The following is a 20406-nucleotide window of genomic DNA, read 5'->3' on the forward strand; positions in this document are numbered from 1 at the left end:
AGAAGAGGGAAAGGAGGCTCCGCAGCTGCATTTTAACTGTAAAATAGCCACATGCCGTTCCCGAGCCAGTTTAGCTACACCCTGACAGACTAAGCTGGGATCCATGTGAGCACCACTGTTCCTATTAACAACCACATTCAAAGGTTGCTATTTAAGGAATTCTGCAGTTATTCTAATTAAATCTGATTTGTGTTGAAATGTATTTCTAGAAGCCAGCAAGAGACTGTTTGGATATAGCTCTCATTCCCTGGAATGATTTTGCTGTGTTTAAATAAAAGGTATTAAAGTAATCACTTGTGATAGTTGTGCTCCAGTGGGACAATGCAGATCACAAAACCCAGAACAAGTGTATGAGAGCTTTGGACAAAGTGTTCTTAGTCAATGGGATCTGGTGATGGAATTAACTTCCAGGGGCAGTTAAGAAAATTCAGAACTTAACTGTCTTTAGGAAATTCTGCAAAAACCCTTCCTTTTAGATAATGAAATAGCAATCAACCAAAAGAACACACAAAAATTAAAATAAAATAATAAAGTAATTAAAAACCTGTAATGTAAAAACTAGCCCCTAATTAATGACCTAGAAAACATTCCCAGCAGATATTTTACCCCTAGAAGGGGAGAAGTGTTAGAGATTACATGAAGCCCAATAGGGACTTTCTATTGCTATTGATTGTGTGTGGAAGATGCTCAGACACTATGGTGATGATGAGGGCATAGATATATCCCAGAGGGTGATTTTTCAATATTTCAATAGTTACCACTAATTATGGCAAGTTCACACATTTTCTAATTCAGAAAGGATTATTTTACAATTATGTAGCTGCTTTATGTGCCAAAGGGTGAATTGAATTTCTGTGCCCGGTGAATAAAGCTCAAAGGAATGCATACATAGATGACTTCTGATTCATGTTTCATCATATGCTGCAGAATTTCTCAGAAATCAGTGCATCCCACAAACTGACATAAAACAGCCTTAGGGAGGACATCTTTCCTTGTTCCCTGTTTTCACATGCATCTCTTCATTGACTGTTCTGTTTCCTTTGCGATAAGGAACACAATCAATTTCCTATGACAACAAATCATCAGTCTAAAATTTCATTTTCTGCACATAGAAAAAATGAAAAGACCCTCTCCCACCATTCACCAAGTATTTGAGACACCAAAGTATGCACCAACACTTCGTTGTATTTTGCTTAAGACCATGTTGAATTCTTGCTGGATTTGGTATATATGGAGTGCCACAGACATGTATAAGGTGACGTAAAGGGTAGGGATGGAGCCAGACAAAATTCTGCAGGTTTCTTTATGAAAGAGGTTCACAAAATCTCCAAATACACCAGAATACAGTTACATAGAATCATAAAAGTGTAGGACTACAAGGGTCCTTGAGTGGTCATCTAGACCAGTCCCCTGCATACAACGCAGGACTATGTAATATTTAGACAAAATAGTATGGCTGTGCTAGCTGCATAAAACTGGAGTTATGTAGTATATAAAATCTCTCATACACCAAATACAGGAAGAGACCCTATAGTGTCTTCTTCCATTGGTTGTAAGACTTTAGGCAAACATGCTTCCAGAGAGAATCTCCTGTTAGTTTTGCATTGGGGCAGTTAATGGTTCAGGTAGAACTTGTTTTGTAAACCAAATCTGAGGTTGTTCTGGTCTCTTGCCATATGCCTCCCTTTCTCCCCCCTCCCCCCGGCAAACAAAACAAAACAAGGCAAGACTTCAGATATATAAAAAATAATTTGTGAATACTGTCCAAATAATAAAAGCAAAAGTCAAGGAAAACAACAGGTTGCAGGGACAAATATAACGCAATGATATGAATTACTGCAACTCACCTGAAGAGAACCATGTCCCAGTCAATGTGATGTGATCTGCCTTAGCAAATATTAACTAAATAATTCTCACAACAACTCTGAGGTTAGTAAGGTAAAGCATCTATAAAATCACTTCATCTACCATGAAACATAGCCGGTAGCCACCCTTAGCTCCAGTAACAATAAAGGTTTGAGAGGAAATGTATATGAATACTTTTCAAATTAAAACTTAAAGAAGTAAGAATGGAATCATATGAATTGCAGTTTGGCCAGGGGACACTGTGGCCAGTACCTACAATGACTTTTTAACAGGAGAAGAGAGGAAACTGTGGAATCAGGTTTCATGGCTGTAGAGCAGCCACTTTTCAGAATCTTGGGTTCCAGAAGCCCCATTTGCCAGTCCAAGGAGGTTGATGGATGGGAGGAGATTCTCAGAAATCTCAGTCAATGGGGCTCTGAGGAGGAAAAGATTCTGAGCTGAAGAATTTCAGCATGATTGCTGTCTCCTCTCTTCACAGCATGGTAAGGGTACGTCTACACTAGCTCGTTAGTTCGAGCTAGGTAGGGTAATGAGGGCAAGCGGAGTTGCAAATGAAGCCCGGGATTTAAATATCCCGGGCTTCATTTGCAACTCCGCTTGCCCTCATTACCCTACCTAGCTCAAACTAACCAGCTAGTGTAGACATACCCTAAGAGACTGGAACAGAAAACACTGTGCTTAACTACTCTGACAGGAAGTTATTAATAATATCTAATTTAAACCTCCCTTTATGCAATTTAAGGCCATTACTTATTGTCCTGTCCTCAGTGGCTAAGGAGAACAATTTATCCTCCTTCACTTTATAACGGGCATTTTATATGCTTGAAGACTTGTTATCATGCACCTTCCCCCACCATTTTCTCTTCTCCAGACTAAAAAACCCCATTTTCTTTCAATCTTTCTTCATAGGTTATGTGTTCTAGACCTTTAATCATTTTTGTTTCTCCAATTTGTACACCTTTCCCAAAGTGTTCTGTCCAGAACAGTACACAAAACCCAGCTGAAGCCTTATCAATGCTAAATGGAGTGGAAAAATTACTTCTCATGTTTTACTTACAACACTCATGCTAATATAGCCCAGAATGATGTTCATATTTTTTGCAACTGTATTACATTGCTGACATATTTAGTTTGTGACCATATATAAACCCAGATCCTTTTCTGCAGTACTTCTTTCTAGGCAGTCATTTGTGCAATTATTATTCCTTCATAAGTATAGTATTTTGCATTTTTGTCTTAATGAATTCAATCCTGTTTATTTCAAAAAGTTTCTCTAGTGTGTCAAGATCATTTTGAATTTTAATCTTGTCCTCTAAAGTTCTTGCAACCACTCCTGCACCGCAGTTTGCATACCTTTTTCCGATAGTTTTGTCGGAAGAGGCTTTTCCCAAATTTGGCCCGTCTATACTGGCCCAAATTTTGGAAAAACCTCCTCTTTCGGAAGAGCCCTTCTTCCTCATGGCACAAGGAAGACAGTGCTTCTGAAAGCTCACGTCTGCTCTTCTGCAAAAAATTGTCAGAAGAGCAGGCGCGTTCCCTGTATGCGACGGAGTTTTTCTGGAATACCTCTGGTATTTTGAACCCCCTCCCCACAGTCTAGACATAGCCACAGCTTGGTATTACCTGCAAACTTTATCAGTATTCTCTCTCTGCCATTATCCAATCATTTATGAAAATATTGAATAGACTCAGACCCAGGACAGATCCTACGGGACCCCATTCAATATGCTAACTACTTTTTGAGTATGTTTTTCCAACCAGTTGTGCATACAATTTATACTAGCTTTGTCTAGTCTATATTAATCAGACCTATTAAGACTATGATGAAACATGTAAGCAGTTAGATATTGGAAGAAAAGCTGAAATGATAGTTGTGATACACTCCTTTTTGCAAGCTGGACATTATCAATAGAGATTGAGTGACTCTCTTTAAATTCATTTCTTGGATGTGAAGCTGCTGCCTACAGACAAAACAAAAATAGTAATGTCAAAAACATCACATTTATTTTTCTTCCATTGAACTGCAAATCAAGGTACACATGTTGAACAGTTTTTTATCAATTATGATTTTTTTATCCTATGGAATACTTTGCAAGGGTGCATTTTCTCCAAATCAGTTTTTTCCCCTTGTATGGGAATGAAGTTTAATGTGTTGACACACCTGTTACGATTCTTGTGATTTTTTGGTGTTTTTTCTATACCCCCAGCTCTTGGAATCATATGATTACATAAAACTCTCAGCTTCTTTTTTTAAAACAGCTAGTTTGTAGCCCTCATTTTTGCAGAATAAAGTTTATAGACATGAACCCTAAAAGGTTCAAAAACTAGAAGACAAATAAAAGGACTGAACATTTTAATACATCATGATTCTAAGCCAATCCTGACTTGTGATTTTTGAATACTTGCAAATGGTTGGCAATACTGAGTCCAGTTCTCTTATGTAGGTGTTTTGACACTGCAAATTCATATTTTTCCAGAAAAAAGTTGGACATATGCTTTGTGAAAATATAGGACACTTAAAGGCATGTGCAAAACACAGAGAATATATGAGTGTGTGGATGAGGCTTTGGGATATTTTAGTCCATAGGCATGTTTCTCCTCAGAAGAATTTGACTCAGATTGAGTGACTGGTAACAGAGAGGTAGCAGTGTTAGTCTGATCTTGGTAAAACAAACAAACAAAAGTTATGTAGCGCTTTAAAGACTAACAAGATGGTTTATTAGGTGATGAGCTTTCCTGACTGCTGAGGCTTTGCACATTTGTAATGTAGGGCATGTAACCTGTGCACCTTTTCCTGTCTAGATCTGATTAGATGGGGGGGGGGGGGGGGTTGGAGCTATTAAGGGCAACCTAGGGAAGAGAGCAGGAGCTGAAACTATAGGAGTGCAGCTACTCTAGTGGGGTTCACAGGGGCCAGATTCAAACCAGGAGCAGGTCTCTCCCGCTGGCATTCTGTCCCAGTTCCCTACGTTGCCCTCTGGCTTGGGCACGTTCCCGCCCTGGGGTGTGCGGCGGGGGCTCGCTAGGCTCTGGCTGCGGGTACCCGAGGGGCGGAGAGGACGTGGCTCTAGGCGGGGGGGGGGGGGGCAGCGGGCGCGCGTGGGGGAGGGGCGGGTTGTTTCTCGGTGGCGCCTCCCCCGCGCCCGCGCCGCCGTGTGCCTGGGCGGGAGCGGCCCCTCGGCCCCAGAGGCGGGGCGGGGGCGGCCGGGGGCAGAGCCGCGGACCCGGAAGCGGTTGCGCCCACGGCAGGGGGGCGGAGAGCGCGGGCTCGGCGGCGGGATGCGCTGGAGACGCCGCGGGGCATGCTGAGCCCGGAGCGCCCGCTCCCCGCCGGGACCCGGCCGGCGGCCGCGCTGCTGCTGCTGCTGCTGGTGCTGCGGGGCGCCGGGGCGCAGAAAGGTGCGTGCGGGGGCGGCAGAGGGGCAGCCCCGGCGGGCGGGAGGGGGTGGCCGGAGCGGCAGGGAAGCCCCCCCCCTTGGCTCCCCCAGGAGTCCCCAGCGCCCGGAGCCCCCCCCCCCCGAGGTACCGGGAGACCCGGGGGCGTTGCATCCCCTCGCTCCCCCGGGCCTCTGGCTGGTCCCGCCTGTGCCTGGCCGCCCTCGCCCCGTTCCCCCGCGGCTGCTGCAAACAAAGGGGGCAAGAGGGGCCCTGTGGCCGTAACCCCCTTCCCCGCCCCTGCTCCGGGACCTTCATCGCCGCTCCGAGGCGGGGGGTGTCTGCTGTCCTTGGCCTCGGGGCTTAGAGATGGGCCACCCGACCCAGCCCTCTGCAGTGGGGGCAGAGACGAGGGGCTGCCTGCCTCTGATATAGCCCCTCTTGCTGATTTCAGTTTCCCAGGAGAGCCGTGGTCTCTAGCGGAGGAGATGCCTTATGCAGCCCTTCTCTTTCCCATCAGTCACTGAATCCCCCTCCCCCCCCCCGCGATTGGACAGGGAGGTGTGGAAACGCTTCATCGTGGGCCCTAATGTGGGAGAAAGTTGGCTTTGGTTGTATCACTTTAATGGTGCTTCGGCTCGCATTAAAAGATGAGGTGGGAAGCTTTCCTGCAAATGGGATGCATGTGGGAGGATGGCAAATGAAAGTATGATGGAGATGCCTTCTAGGATTTGGGGAACAGGAATCCCTTTCCTCTTGTGTTTTGCATCACACTGTCATGTATGAATTGTTGTGTGTGATTTTTCTGGCATGCTCTTTTTCTGAATTGCATGTTGCTGTATTTCTGAGGTGATTTGAAGAGAGGCATGGAAAAAAAACTTTGGGAAATGAAAGTTCAGGAGCTAGAGAGCAAAAGGGCTATACTAATGTTAGAGTGGAGGGTGTATATTTTAAATAAAACATAACTTCTCTAGGATTTCATTAATTGACAACTTGCAGGTTTTTTATCTCTCCACCATGTATACAAACTGGCATCAGGTAGAAGGCAGGAGTTAAGGGTGGTTAATTTATGAAAACAATTACAAACATGGGAGATATATAACATAATGGCTGCGTCTAGACTGGCATGATTTTCCACAAATGTTTTTAACGGAAAAGTTTTTCCGTTAAAAACATTTGCGGAAAAGAGCTTCTAGATTGTCATGGACACTTTTGCGCAAAAGCGTCCGTGCCAATCTAGATGCGGTTTTGCGCAAGAAAGCCCCGATCGCCATTTTTGCCTTCGGGGCTTTTTTGCGCAAAACAGTTTTTAACTGTCTACACTGGCCCTCTTGTGCAAAAGCATTTGCGCAAGAGGGCTTTTTCCCAAATGGGAGCAGCATAGTATTTGCGCAAGAACACTGATAATCTTACATTAGATCATCAGTGTTCTTGCGCAAATTCAAGCGGCCAGTGTAGACAGCTGGCAAGTTTTTCCGCAAAAAAAACTTGCCAGTCTAGACGCAGCCAATGTGTATAGGAACATCTTTTGTAAAACAGATCATAAAATGCACAATTATTTTAGGGAAATTGAGGAGTCTCCTTTTTTGTGAAATAACTGCACTTTAATTTGCTGAAATTTACAAGGCAGCATTTTTTTTAAGATGGTGAAAGAAGTGGGAATGTAACATTAACTATCAGTTTGATCGTATGCTAGAGAAATTGGTTGAGGGGAATTCTCTTAAAATATTAATTCTGTAACTAAGTTTTTAAATAAAATATTTTCCTTTAAATCACTTTTTTCCCCCCAGTTTACTTTATTTCTGACTATCCATTAGAAATAGTGATTCTGGCTATCCAGATATCTCTGTTCTTGCATATATCTTTCACATGGTAAAACAGTAGAAGAAAGCATTTTTTTTAAATTGCCAACTTCAGTGGGACTCAAAGACAGATGTGATTGTTAATCAACATTTAACTCGTTTTTTGAACGGTCGGAGATTGCCCAAAAAGTGGTCCATAGAGCATAGTAATACTATAGTTCTGGCTTGCCATCTTATTTCCAACTATACACATTTAAAAAATATTATTTTTACACATGAAGTAGTGTATTTTTAACATAGTAAAGCAATTGCCCTAGTAGCCACAGGAATGCCACATTGTGAATTGTAAGCAGCAGGAAAAACAGTCCATTTGTTTGTGATTGGGAAGGCTGTTGAACAAGATAAACTCTTAAGATATCAATGAAATAGTATAGGAGTTCCAAAACTAGTTTTCAAGCTGATGGTGTATTTTGAAATCACATTTTAGGACGTCTCTCCTGAATTTAAACATTGCTGTTGTGAGGAACATCACAGAAAAGTTAAATTTCTGTTATGGTGTTAGTTTGAAAAAACAAAAAACCTTTCAAAATACTTCCATCTGATGTAATCCATGAAACATTCCATGCAAAACACGAGAAACTATTATATGCAAAATGCACACCTAAACCTATGTTTAAAAGAACATTATTGAAATTGCAAGGATTAACATGCAAAAGTAAGAAAATTCCTATGTAATCTTAATTCAGCCCCCTTGTGCATAGGCATTACGATGCAATCTTTAATTATATGATCATGCTATTTTTTCCCCAAAGGACCCCTGCCTTATTCGGTGTGCATTATGAACAGTGCTCACTTAATGAGAAGCTGATAACTATTTTTTTGCCTCATTGCCCAGTACGAGGGCCTAGGTTTTTTTTCTGATCTGCACAAACCCTACTCTGAAGATAGCATAATTAATTTCCTTGAGAGCTTTTCTAAGATATTCATTATAATATCAAAGTGCTTGAAAAATGTTAAATTATCTTCACAACACTCTTGTGAGATTTAGCAGGTCTATGATTTCCATTTTACAGATGGAGAGTTGCGACACAGAAGAGTAAGATGAAAAGTGTCCACAGATTTGGGGTGCTCCATTTGAAACACTAGGACTTGAATTTCCAGAGAGTTTAGTGTCACACAGCATTTTATACATTCAGAGCACAGGTTCCATTGACTTCATTTGTGGATATTAATGCTTCTGCTAATCAGACACCAGGGTCTCAAGTCAGTCATGCATAAAATGAGGAGCACATCATCAGTGCCATCCTCTGAAAACTTTGGTTTAACTGATGTGCCCAGCCTCACAAGGAATCGGAGATGGGGAGAGGACTGATTTCTCTGGGGACATTTTCAACTGCCTTAATGATGAGACCAACCTTTCTGTTCTGCAATCCTCTGCTGCATTTACTAAATACCTTCTGCAACAAAGAGGTTGGGGTCATTCATTACACAGTCTTGATTCATCTCCAGAGCAAGTCCATACAGTGCACTGAATGAGACAGGGATTCTGTAGAAAAATGTGATCATGTTGTTAGATTGTTATTAATATGCCCAAGGCAGGGTGGATAAAAATCAGATATTTTTATTAAATCACATTTTTTATTTTTTAAAATCATCAATAAAACACTGAATTTCTCTCACTTAAAAATAAGTTACAATTAAATCGTATCACAAGCAAGCTAAACCTAGACTTAGTCTCATAAAAATGAATTAATGTCTCTAGTCTGTTCAGCCTAAGTACTACCTCCTTGCTTCTTGAAAGTTCTGAGATTCAAGTTTCTGTTTCTCAGCAAACTAAAATCACGTGCAAAGAAAGACACAGGCTGGATAGCATTGTTGTTCTGTGCTTATGTGGTGGTGGAGCTGAGCCAAGCAAGGAGGAGGAGTTAGGCACTGTCTTAAAGACAGAGAAGTAATATATAGGAAAGGCCGGAGGCAGAGTTGAAAGGAACAGTGGAGAGGACAGGAAAGAAAAAGGAAAGACGTTATTCAGTACATGCACAGCTTCTCATATTCCTCCACACTTTTGCCACAGAAAAGCTCAGGGCTTCTGGGTGTAAGAGGAACCCTATCAGAATATATTGAAATTCCCTCCCTGGATGAAAAAGGAAAATGTAAGCAAGTGCAAGGAGATGCAAGGGCTAGCTGCAAGAATGAAATGTCACAAGGAAAATTATTGGGAGAATATTAAGTGGATGAAGATATGGATGTGTCCTGAAGTACAATGCGGATCAATTAGCTTGTAACTTTAACTAATTCACTTTGCAATGCAGCATTGTTCAAGACTCTCTCTATGCCTTTTAGTATAAATGTAAATTCGCAAGTTGTCTGTTTGTTAGAAGTTCCCAGGGAAACAAATTAGCCTACCTAATCTTTGTTTAATTAGCTAACTAGGTTTAGGATCTATTATCCAAGTGTACTGCAGATTTCTGTACTGTAAGAGAAATCTAGAGGTGTCCAGTAGTTACTGGGTAGGGATGTAACAATATAACTATTTAAATGGTTAACCAGTGTCCCGATCTTATCAGTTACCATTAACAGTTACATGCATGTTTCTTGTCCCACTCCTGGGGAGCCAGTTGCCATCCTGCACTGCTGGCTCTGTATCCGAGACTGGTATACCAGCTCCCAACCCTGAGATCAGGGTTGGGAGCTGGTATGCATTGGGCCCGAGAAGCTGGTACACGCCGGAAGGCCAGCTGCCATTCCACGCTGCATATTTTGCAGTATAAAGTTTATACTGCGGGGCCTGCAGTGCATTGGTTCCCCAGTAGTGGGGCTAGCCGGCTGTGCTCCTGGGGAGCTGGCTGCACTGTGAGCCCAGCAGTATAAGCCTGCAGTGTGTAACCACTGAGATTCATCAGTTACATGGTTACCTAATTAACCGCCTTATAACATCCCTACCATTGGGTGTAATATTCTTATGTAATAATAAATAATACATGCCCCTTGTCTTGGAACATCATGGCCACAGATCATAATGATGATACTATAAGTCTAGTCCCCGTTTCAAAGATTGAAATGCCCCGCTGGTGGGGAGTCCCTTGCTGACCTCCGGCTTCATGGGGCACTTCTGTTTTGAAATGTACAAGAGCCGCACCAGGGACCCTTGTACATTTCAACGGTGAAATGCTGCTGCTGCGTCCCTGCCCCTCCCACAGAGCTGAAGCTGGGGGCAACCTGCTTTTAAGCTACCTCCCCCAGCACCTCTCTTCTCCCCCTCCCTTGTTCCCTCTTTCTGATAGAGGAAGCATGTGGGGGGGAGTGACTAGCTGACTAGTGTGTTAGCAAACGCTTATCAGATAGTTTATTGGATAGTCGATTAGTCGCTCACATCCCTAAAAGATACTTAGAAGAAGAAACAGAAGAGTGATTCTTTATTTAATGATATATTGCTGCAGTGCCCATTTAATGCATTTTTTAGCCAAAGACTTAAGTATGTTTTCTCCAAGAATAAAAAACAAGTTTCACAAAATACTTCTGTAACAATCATTTTGCTGCAGCTTCACTGAAGAGAGCAAGAGGATCAAAACTTATTCTCCTTCAAGGTGTTCAATAGAATTCTGCACATGATCATTTGAACAATTTATTAAGCACTGGCCTATTCTCATAAAACTTTGTGTGGGGGGGGGGGGGTAGAAGGATATGATAAAATATATATGGAAGTATCTCATCCAAAGTATCTAACATTGGATTAAAGAGGAGTGTAGAGTATATGCTCAGTATACTGAAGCCTGCATTCATAGCCTTAAACAAACTGCTGAGAAATTGCTGCTGCATTGCTGATGTTGCTGAAATTTGGAAGGCACTTCTGGAGACATTGACAAAAGAACTACCTCACCAGAAAGTTAAACTGCAGGCAGTAAAGAAGCAACTCAATCCTGCACTAACTGCAGCTTAATTTCTTGCAAACATTCTCACCCTAAGTATAAAGATAGATGCTAACTTCTGAAGAAGCTAATAATGCCATGGTGTGGACATCTCAGAATTAGTTCTCAGTTATGCCAGTCATAATACATCTTAGGGCTGGAGAGAAACCATTTAATCAGTATATGTTTACTGATGATTTTGTGAACAAAGTCACTACCCTGAATTGGTGTAAATCATTAGCTAGTTACCTTGAAACAGAATTTGTTCAGTTTCCAGGCCAACTTTTCATAACAGTAGCTTCCTCTGCTGCACAAAGATAATATTTTCCAGCCCTAGTATTCTGATTCTATTTTCATTTTTTGGTGGTATTCACTCAAAGCTAAGAAATTGACTGGGAGTTGCAAAGACCTGTTTAGGTCTGTGAATAAAAATGACAATGGGAGAAGGGAAGATCATAACTAGCTGTAAAAGTTTTAAGGACACTGTTTGTTTAGTTATGATGACTTGTCTTTTAGAGTTAATTCATTTTTGAAAATTAAAAAAAGTTTAAAGTTTAAAGACAGCTAGCAACTCAGACTGCTGTCATTGCAAATGTGAAACATTCATGTAGCAGTAGAAGACTTTACCACTGTTGTGAGTGCATGCCTCCCACCAGTGTTCCCCGGGTGGGAGGCCTGGGGAAAATGAGGAGTACAGGATCTTTTGAAATGGGGCATTACTGTTGAAAATGCCCCATCTAAACTGCCATTTTTTTTTTAAAAAAGTCCCGTTTAGGGGGAAAAAAAGCAGTGGCTGCCATTATGCAAATGATATTTAAATCCCAGCTTCATTTGCACTTTCCATACATCTAGTTTACAGCTCTCTGCCAACAGAGGGGTGTAGTTTAGCCGTAGCCAGAGACGGGGCCCCCAGCCTGGGGCTGCACAGAGAGCCTGCCTTCGCCGTCCACCATGGCAGTGCTGGGTAGCTTGGTGGTGCAGGGAGTGGGTGGGCTGTGGAAGTGGGACCAGCATTCCTAGGGCCAAGGGGTAGGAGTTTGTGAGGGAGTATTAACCTGGGGCAGTGGCAGGCAAGATAGTGAGCCCTACCCCCAGCCGTCCCCAGCCCCCTTGGTGGTATGGCTGCCTCCCACCGCTTTGGTCACTCTGCAATATAGTTGTCCCCTTGTCTCATTGCCCCTAGTGGTGACTGTGAATATAGCATCCCTCTGCTCAATCCCCTCCCTTTCAATGTTATGGAAAGCAATGGAATTCCTGACACAAACAACCCTGACTTTGCTTTAAGGAAGGCTAAGAGGAAGCTGCATACCAAATTTGGTGTTCCTAGCTGTTACTGTTTGTTAGTAGTTTTTGAACGAACAAACTCACAAATTGATGCACAAATCTCAAATATTTATGATTTAAGTTTTAGTTTAATAAAATAAGGAGTGCTATTGTGTGTGTTTTAGATTTAGTTCTTACCATCCCTAATATACTGGTGCAGCATCTGCAGCTTGACACAGGTAATGAGTAAAGTTAGCTAAAAATAACACAGAGTGTACCCTCCTAGATGTTGTAAAATGGAGTATCGAGTTATAAATTAACAAGTTTTGGTGGTGATATTTGCATAGTTCTTTAAAAATATGTGAAAAAGTATCAGTGGGAAACTTAATTTAAATCAGTGATTTTTTTCTTGATTGTTTAAATCAATCCACCTTAGAACAAGGGGGCTTCTTTAAGGGTTGCAAAGGTTACCCACTAACTTTTGAGTGTTGGACTTTATGTGCTTAATGTTCTTTTAACCTTTTTTTGCACAGGTTGAACCTCTCTAGTCCGGCACTCTCTGGTCCGACAAGATCTATGGTCTGGCATGATTTTAGTTAACCAGATGTCCACTTATCATGAGTGTGGCCAAGTTTGTTTACTGCTACCAGTCCTGGCTCTCAGTGTTCTGTGCTATTATTTAGTTCTAATTTACTTCTAAATGTCTTCTAAGAGCCCAGTAAGCAGTGGAAGTGTTGGTAATGCTGCTAGACAATATTGACCGCCCATGGTTCGGCAAATTCTGTGGTTTGGCATCAGTTAGGTCCCCGAGGAGCCAGACTAGAGAGGTTCAACATGTACATGTAATTTCTCCTAGGTTAAAAATAAAACTAACACAGAAAAAAAATTCCGTTATGTGCTATTGTATTGGCACAAGATTGGAATCTTTATCCATCCCATGGTCCCCTGTTTGAGTTGACAGCAATAGTAATTTGTTATCTTGTATGTGTAGAACAGCACTAGAGCACGATGAGACAGTTTGCCTTGAGTTTTATGGCTATTTGCTAACAACAGAAGAATGGTGAAAATCAGGAATGTTTAATTCCATTACAGCTGCGAAGGAAAGTGTGCTTTATTGGGCATGGATTCTTCTGCCATTCCTCCCAAGCTTGATCCATTCTGAGCTTCCCCCTCTTCCAATACAGGGTAAGTCTAGACTACATGCCTCTGTCGACAGAGGCATGTAGATTAGGCTACCAGGCATAGGAAAATTAAGCAGCAATTTAAATAATCGCCGCTTCATTTAAATTTACATGGCTGCTGCGCTGAGCCGACAAACAGCTCATCAGCTGTTTGTCGGCTCAGCGCTGTAGTCTGGACGCGCGGGTGTCGACATCAAAGGCATTTGTCGACCACCCAGGTATACCTCATCCCAGGAGGCATAGGCCATAGGCCATCCTAGCCTCTTAATCTGGATTCCTCATAACAGTCCAAGTCTCTGGTACTCCCTGGTCTTTTGTGGCTCCTTTGCTTAGCTGTGCCTTTCCTGCTCCTCTGATGTCCCCAATCCCACTGGCTTCCAGTTTCCCTACCTGGCCTCCTTCTCAGTATCTCATTCTTCCCTCAACAATTCCTTCTCCTAGCTGTCTCTGACACATACACACATGGTCTCATCTCCCCTTCCCATACCTCGTTCCTTCTCCCACACTAGTTCCCAGTTGTCTTGCCCAGCCATTCAATCTCCCTTCACCGTTTCGTCCTGGACAACCTTTAATCCCTGTTTCCTCATCTCCCCTCATTCACAGCTCCTTGGCCCGTGTACTCCCAAACATCTGACTCTTGTCCCATCTGCAGTTGAATCTGGCAGTTTCCTCTTCTGTGCTCCCTGGGCTCAGCAGGGAAGTCATTGAGAGCACAGGAGACACAGACTCCCTGTTCTGAGTCCTGGTGTTAGACCAATGCTGTAGTTACAAGGAAAGTCCTGCTTAGGCCCAGGCTTGGGCATGCCCAGGCAGAAGGAATCCTCAAGGAATTTAGCTATGAAATTCTGGCAAGTGTTGACTGACCATGTGCAAATTGGGAATTTTCAAAGGCAATAACTTATCCACATTTGGGTGGATTTTCATGGGGATGGCAAGAGACATTCCTGACAGAGAGGCAAATTTCAAGTTGTGTGCGTCAAAAAAAATTCAGCCAGAGGCAAATACCCAGAACAAAATATTTCAGTTTAAAGGGCTACAGTTCAGTAAAGTTATAAGCAACTGAAAATGGAGTTTTTTAGTGGGAAGTGCTGGGTAATCTTAATTGGTTGTGCTGTCGCCTCACCGATAATAATTTGAAGGAAGTTTGATAATTTCTCAGGATGCCTGAGTGCTGGGAGGCTTCCAGCTGGGGCATGCCTGTATGGGAGGGTACCTCCAGACAATCCCTTCACCTGCTTGGTGACTGTCTCATTTCTGTATGGTTCTATAAGAAGCAATCCAATTTTCCTGGCACAACCAAACCCTTGCCTTGCTTTAAGTTATGTTAAGAGGAAGCTGTATGCCAAGTTTGGTGTTCCTAGCTCTTAATATCTAAGAAGAGTCCTTGAACAAATAGCTAGATAGACACGCTTAGACAGACAAACTCTTTCAAATATATAGTAGATAAGAAGTAATAGCAGGTAAAATATGCATGCCATCTTGTAATGTTTTTATTCAACATGGAAGAATGTACACTATGATTTCATCAGTATGACAGTAATTGTGAAATATGCAGGATCATTATAATCTCATTTCACAAATAAGAAATGCTACCAATTGCTAGAAAGTTCTTGTGTGTTCTTGGAAATGTTTAAGTTCTGTACTCCACAGTTTCTTCCACATTCTCATTAACAATCAAAAATTAATGTATCAGTTTTTGAGTCTTATGGCCAGAGCTCGACAATTAGTGAAATCTACTTGCCCGTGGCGAGTAGATTACAGGATGGCACAGCTGCGCAGCGCGGTCTGTGCATGTGCAGCGTGCCGAACCGTACGGCTGGCGAGTGGGGCTCGCCGCCGCTTGGCGAGCCCTGCTTATGACCATACTGAACTGTTATCATACATTTGTAAAATTGTCTGCTGTTATAAACACAATGACTATAGATGATAATGAGTAATTAGTGAGGTATTCAACATGCTGTTTCACAAGCTACTTTGTAGCAAGGGCCATATTTAATACAGATTCTCTTGGATCACCACTTATCCTGTTCACATTTGTGCAGACCAAGTTCCTTTGCTCTCATGATTCTATAACATCCCTGGGGTAATGATAGCAGTTGCTTACATGGAAAAGTGATATTGGGAAAGTATTTAATGTATTTTTTAAGCTGCTTTTAATGCAGTTTACCAGCTGGAAATGAGAGAGAGCCAGCATCACGTAATCAGCCAGCTCTCTATGGACTGCATTTTGGGAACTTCTGCATGTAACAGATGTTCAGCTATTGTCTTTTACTCAGTGTGGCCTATTTGTCAGTTAAACCTAAGTAATTTTGGCTGTCCAGGAACAAAATGACCAAGTGAGAAAAGGATGCTTACTTTTTTTCAGCATAGAAATTAAAAAATGTTTCAGTAAAGTGGAATTTATTTAGATCGCTTTCTCTTCTTTATATTAAAGCAATTGGTACAGTTGGGGTGATATATTATGGCGGCATTTGTAGTGACTCCATACTTAAGGTTGTGCTATGATTTACACTTAAAGAAGGAATACATTTCCTTTTTTTCCCCTTTGAATTGAGGCTCTAGATTTGACACACGCAAATGGTTGAGGATGGTTGAATATTCTGTGTCCATTTTTCAGTAACATCTTTTAACTCTTGGCTATGAATCATCTTACAATGTACCACTGTAAATTTAGTATTTTCTCCATTATGCTTTCTTTTAAATGACTATCACCACCACAAATGCCAAACTTCAGAAATACACATGTGGATATAAGCTATATTGAAATTTCAAAATTAAACACATGAAGAATTATTTTCCTTCTTATATCCAGGGTGTGAAAAATCCACTTATCCAAATATTCATGATGAGTAGAAATCTTTCCAGGATGCATGTCACCGACTTCTCAACAGTCTAAGCCTGTACTTAAACAACAGCAACAAAAATTTCTAGTCCTATGGTTGCGAAGATAACCATCCATATGTGAAAACTTCAATTTTAAAGCAATGCATCAGTGTCATTGCAAGCCTGCAGAGACACAATTCAGCTGACACCACTGGTGTTGGATTGCAGGGAAGCACGTGTGGCTGTGGCTGCTGTTAATTAGCCAGTGTAAGCAGGGCTGGCTGCCATTGGGGATACCTCCAAACTTCTGGAGCAGAGGGCAGTGGAGGAGTGCTTCCCCCTAGAATAGAGTAATGTATGTGTCCAGTGTAGATTGATTTAAATCATGAAACAGGAAACCTTGAATTGAATAGCCAGTTTTAATCTTGTTTTGCATTTGCACTCTTAGTTGTTTTCCTAAAGGAAGGTTTGTTTGTTATTGGTTGGTAAACATTAAAACATGTTGATTTGCACCTAAATTTAGCCTTTCTACTAAATTTGATGCTACTTTTAGATGACAAGGAAGATGTATGGTATCTATACACATGTAGTTAAGTACTTTTTTTAGCTTTGCATACATTTATTCAAATTCTTAATTTTTCATTGTTATATTAAAAAGTAGTGAATGATGCATTTTTTGTTTGCTAGGGAAATGTTTTAGCTGTAATGTTAAATAGCATTTGGATAAAAATGTGCATTTAATTAAAAATGCACCAAAATCAGCATTTTAAAATGTATTATTAGCTACAGAAAATATGTGCAAGATATAGAAGGGAAAAAAAGCGTATCAAACATGTTTTGCATTTAAAACTGATTTTATTAAACAAAGTATTATCTTTAGGTAGTGACAAACTAGTTGAATAAACTTAAATGAAGAAAATATTCTTCCTGCATCTGCAGAAGAGGTTACTGTTGTCAACATCTGGATTAACATGTCAATAGACTATGGCTCCAGATGTTTAGCCAGTGACTTCCATTAGTTCTGTGGATTGACTTATTTGAAGCTGGTCAGCAAACATACTGCTTAGCATTAATTATTTAATATAAATTATTTGAATAGATGATAGTAAATGTAAGCCTCTTAACTAAGTTGTCAGCATTTCAAATTTAATTCAAGATAGATTCCTTTTTTTAAAAATGAACCTGTTTTATAGTCAGCTTAGAAAAAGTCATATTTTAAAAAAAGAAATAATTGATTTGTATCCACCTTGTAGTGTTTCCGAAAAGCCAGGTAGCAAACTGTCTGGCTTCTTGGTACTATTTAATAGAGATCTACTAGACAGAAAGGAATTTTCTAAAGCTTTTTGCTTGGGTGAGTGATGGTGACCCAAGACCACCCCCATCCAAGAACCCTTTGCTGAGGTGGAAAGCTGGAGCTTTGCTGTTGCTGATCATTGGGTTCATTGGGATCTCCCTGCTCCTCAGACTCTTTCTCTTTGGTTGGTAGGACTAAGATCTGTTCCAGGAGGAAGGAAACCTGTATCTTTTACTACACCAGCAAAGGACAATGTGTTTGACAGAATTTATGGAGGGGAGCAGGGGCTTGTCTGGTAGTAATCTGTTTGTGTGGTGTTGGTAACGTACTTTCTTTTTGTGGGATGAGGGGCAACACTAATTTATTTAGTATTTGTATGGAGCCTCTGGCAATAATTAGGATTGCAAATGTCAGCCATCACGAGATAGTGCTCTTTATAAGAATGTAAAATCCCATTTAATTGGTTAACCGGTTAAACTGTTTAATCGATTAACCAATTAAAGGGGGGACTGATTGGAGGGCTGCTCCAGCCTGGAGTAGTCCCTCCCTGTGGGGCACCTGGACCTGCTGGGGACAGAGGCAGCTCCAGATGGCCGGAGCAACCCCCTGTCTGTGACAGGCCCCATAGGGCTGGAGCAGTCCCCTGCCCATGGCAAGCAAGGAACTGCTCCAGTCTAGGGATGTAAGTGACTAGTCGACAATCTAATAAGCATTTGCTTAGTGATTCGACTAGTCGCCTCCCCCCCCCACCACCTTGTCTGCCTCTGAGAGAGAGGCAGCAAGGTGGGGGACAGGATCTGATGCTGGGGGGAGGCATCTTAAAAGCCAGTCCCCCCCCTCCCCCAGCACTGTCTCCGTGGGGCAAAGGTACAGGGGTGCAGCGGGGAACTGGCAGCACTTCTGCCTTTGAAATGTAGCAAGAACACGGCTCTTGTTACATTTCAAAAGCAGAAGCATCACAGGGAGCCTGGGGCAACCTGGGGACTCAAATAGTCCCTGGCTGGCCCCAGACTCTTGGTGGCGCTTCTGCCTTTGAAATGTAGCATGAGCCGGCAGGGCTCTTGCTATATTTCAAGGGCAGAGGTGCCCTTATCAACTAATTGAATAGTTGATGCAAATTACATCAATTGGATTAGTTGATTAATCTAAATTTAACATCCTTATGACAGCCCCCACTGATTAACTGGAACCCGTAAGCATCACCCATTAAGCATGATGCTTAAGGGTTAACCTTTCACATCCTTAGTTCTTTGGGCACAAGAATTTTAGGGATACCTAATCAGGAGGGAGTATAGCCCAGAACACAGATATATTTGACTTTGCCTGGAGGTATTAGGTGACGTTTTCAAGTCCTGGTCATAACCTAATGCAGTTCTGTCCAGTTTAACTGACAGCTGCTGCTATCCATCAGCTAATTCTGTTTTGACTCTGCCTGCCTGATTCACTGCCTGTATTTTGGACATACTGTGGTGAGTCATGTTGGATATCAGGGATATGGGAAGATGGGGAGAGATGAAACTTTGAGGAAATGGATTAATAATACGGTTAGCAAGGATGTTCAAGAATCTTGGGAGGAACAAGCTTGTATTTGGAGGCTGTGGTAGAAAATATGGGAGGAGAGTGCAGTTCTCCTTGTTGTTGGTTATAGGCATTTGAAAGCCTTCCATGGGACTCTTTAACCATTGGTGCTAAAATTTACCAGTAGTGGTAAATTTCAGAAGAGATGCCTCTTAAGAGTCGGAATTACAATATACTTTTCCTTTTTCTTTTTCTTTTTCAGGTAGTGGTAGTCCTATTGGAGCAGGTTAGATACACATCTGTCAGGGATGATGGTGCTTGGTCCTGCTGTGAGTACAGGGGACTAGATTTGATGACCTCTCAAAGTTCCTTCCGTTTCTAGCATTCTATGATCGTAAGACTTCATATACTGCTCTGTGAATAGTTTCAGTAGTTGCTGTGTTTTCTGTTGCACTGAGCTTTTCCAAGCTGCAACAAAATTAAGTTGAGGTGATTTTTGTTGATTTCACTGCTGCCAACATTCATCTGAAAAATGGAAATGAAAACTGACAGTATTATTGGCTGTGGCTTGTGGAACCTGTGAGTCAGCTGCAATGGAGTGGTCTGATGGCTTAGCAAGACAGAATGCTTTGGTTTAACCTTGGTTTGTGCTATCTGCACATAACTATGAGAGCTAGAAATCTGTATTTAAAAAAAAAAAGGAAGGGAGAGAGAACATGCTCTTGTTTCAGAATATTTCCAGTAGAAGCCTTACCCTTTGGCCTCTTCACTAAACCCAGAGATTTTACCAAATGCCTAGCTTGGATAAGTATGTAAGGAGGCAAGTGATTTTTATCTTCCATTACGTAGACAATTGGTTACTGAAGCCCTTGCCCAAAGATGAATTAAAAAGACATGTTCTCCATTCAGAACCTTAGGTTCCCTCATAAACAAGACCTTGTCTTTCCTGGTCTTTGTCAGCTTTTGGGAACTGCATACTTGTACCCTTGAAGCTATTGCCTATCCTCAGTTTCCTCATTAGGGCACAGGTTTGTATAGCTGTTTATTCTTCGAGTGGTTGCTCATGTCCATTCGAATTAGGTGTGCGCACCGCATAAACTGCATCTTCTGGAGCGTTTTCCCTAGCGGTACCCATAGCGCCAGCAGGGCGCCCCCTGGAGTGGCATAAGTACCCCTGCTGGTGCTTCCCTACCTCAGGGTATGTCTACACTACCCTCCTAGTTTGAACTATGAGGGTAATGTAGGCATATCGCACTTGCAAATGAAGCCCGGGATTTGAATTTCCCGGGCTTCATTTGCATAAGCGGGGAGCCGCCATTTTTAAAACCCCGCTGGTTCAAACCCTCGAGGTATACCGGTAGTTCGGAATAGGAATC

The 20406-nt window shown here is 42.0% G+C and overlaps 1 protein-coding gene across 3 annotated transcripts in view; it reads left to right on the forward strand.

Moving 5' to 3' along the window:
- Positions 1-5026: 5026 nt before the first annotated feature.
- DCBLD2 (discoidin, CUB and LCCL domain containing 2) overlaps positions 5027-20406 on the forward strand; it is an 80986-nt gene continuing 65606 nt past the window's right edge. Inside the window, exon 1 of one of the 3 annotated variants that reach the window (XM_075914478.1) lies at positions 5027-5265. In XM_075914478.1, the coding sequence (XP_075770593.1) occupies positions 5169-5265 (97 nt within the window). In that variant the 5' untranslated portion in view covers positions 5027-5168. Of the gene's footprint in view, positions 5266-19292; positions 19425-20406 lie in introns of those variants that run through there. The other 2 variants (XM_075914424.1, XM_075914595.1) reach the window with 2 other exon arrangements.

Source organism: Pelodiscus sinensis, chromosome 1 (assembly GCF_049634645.1).
Source record: "Pelodiscus sinensis isolate JC-2024 chromosome 1, ASM4963464v1, whole genome shotgun sequence".
NCBI classification, from domain to species: Eukaryota; Metazoa; Chordata; order Testudines; family Trionychidae; genus Pelodiscus; species Pelodiscus sinensis.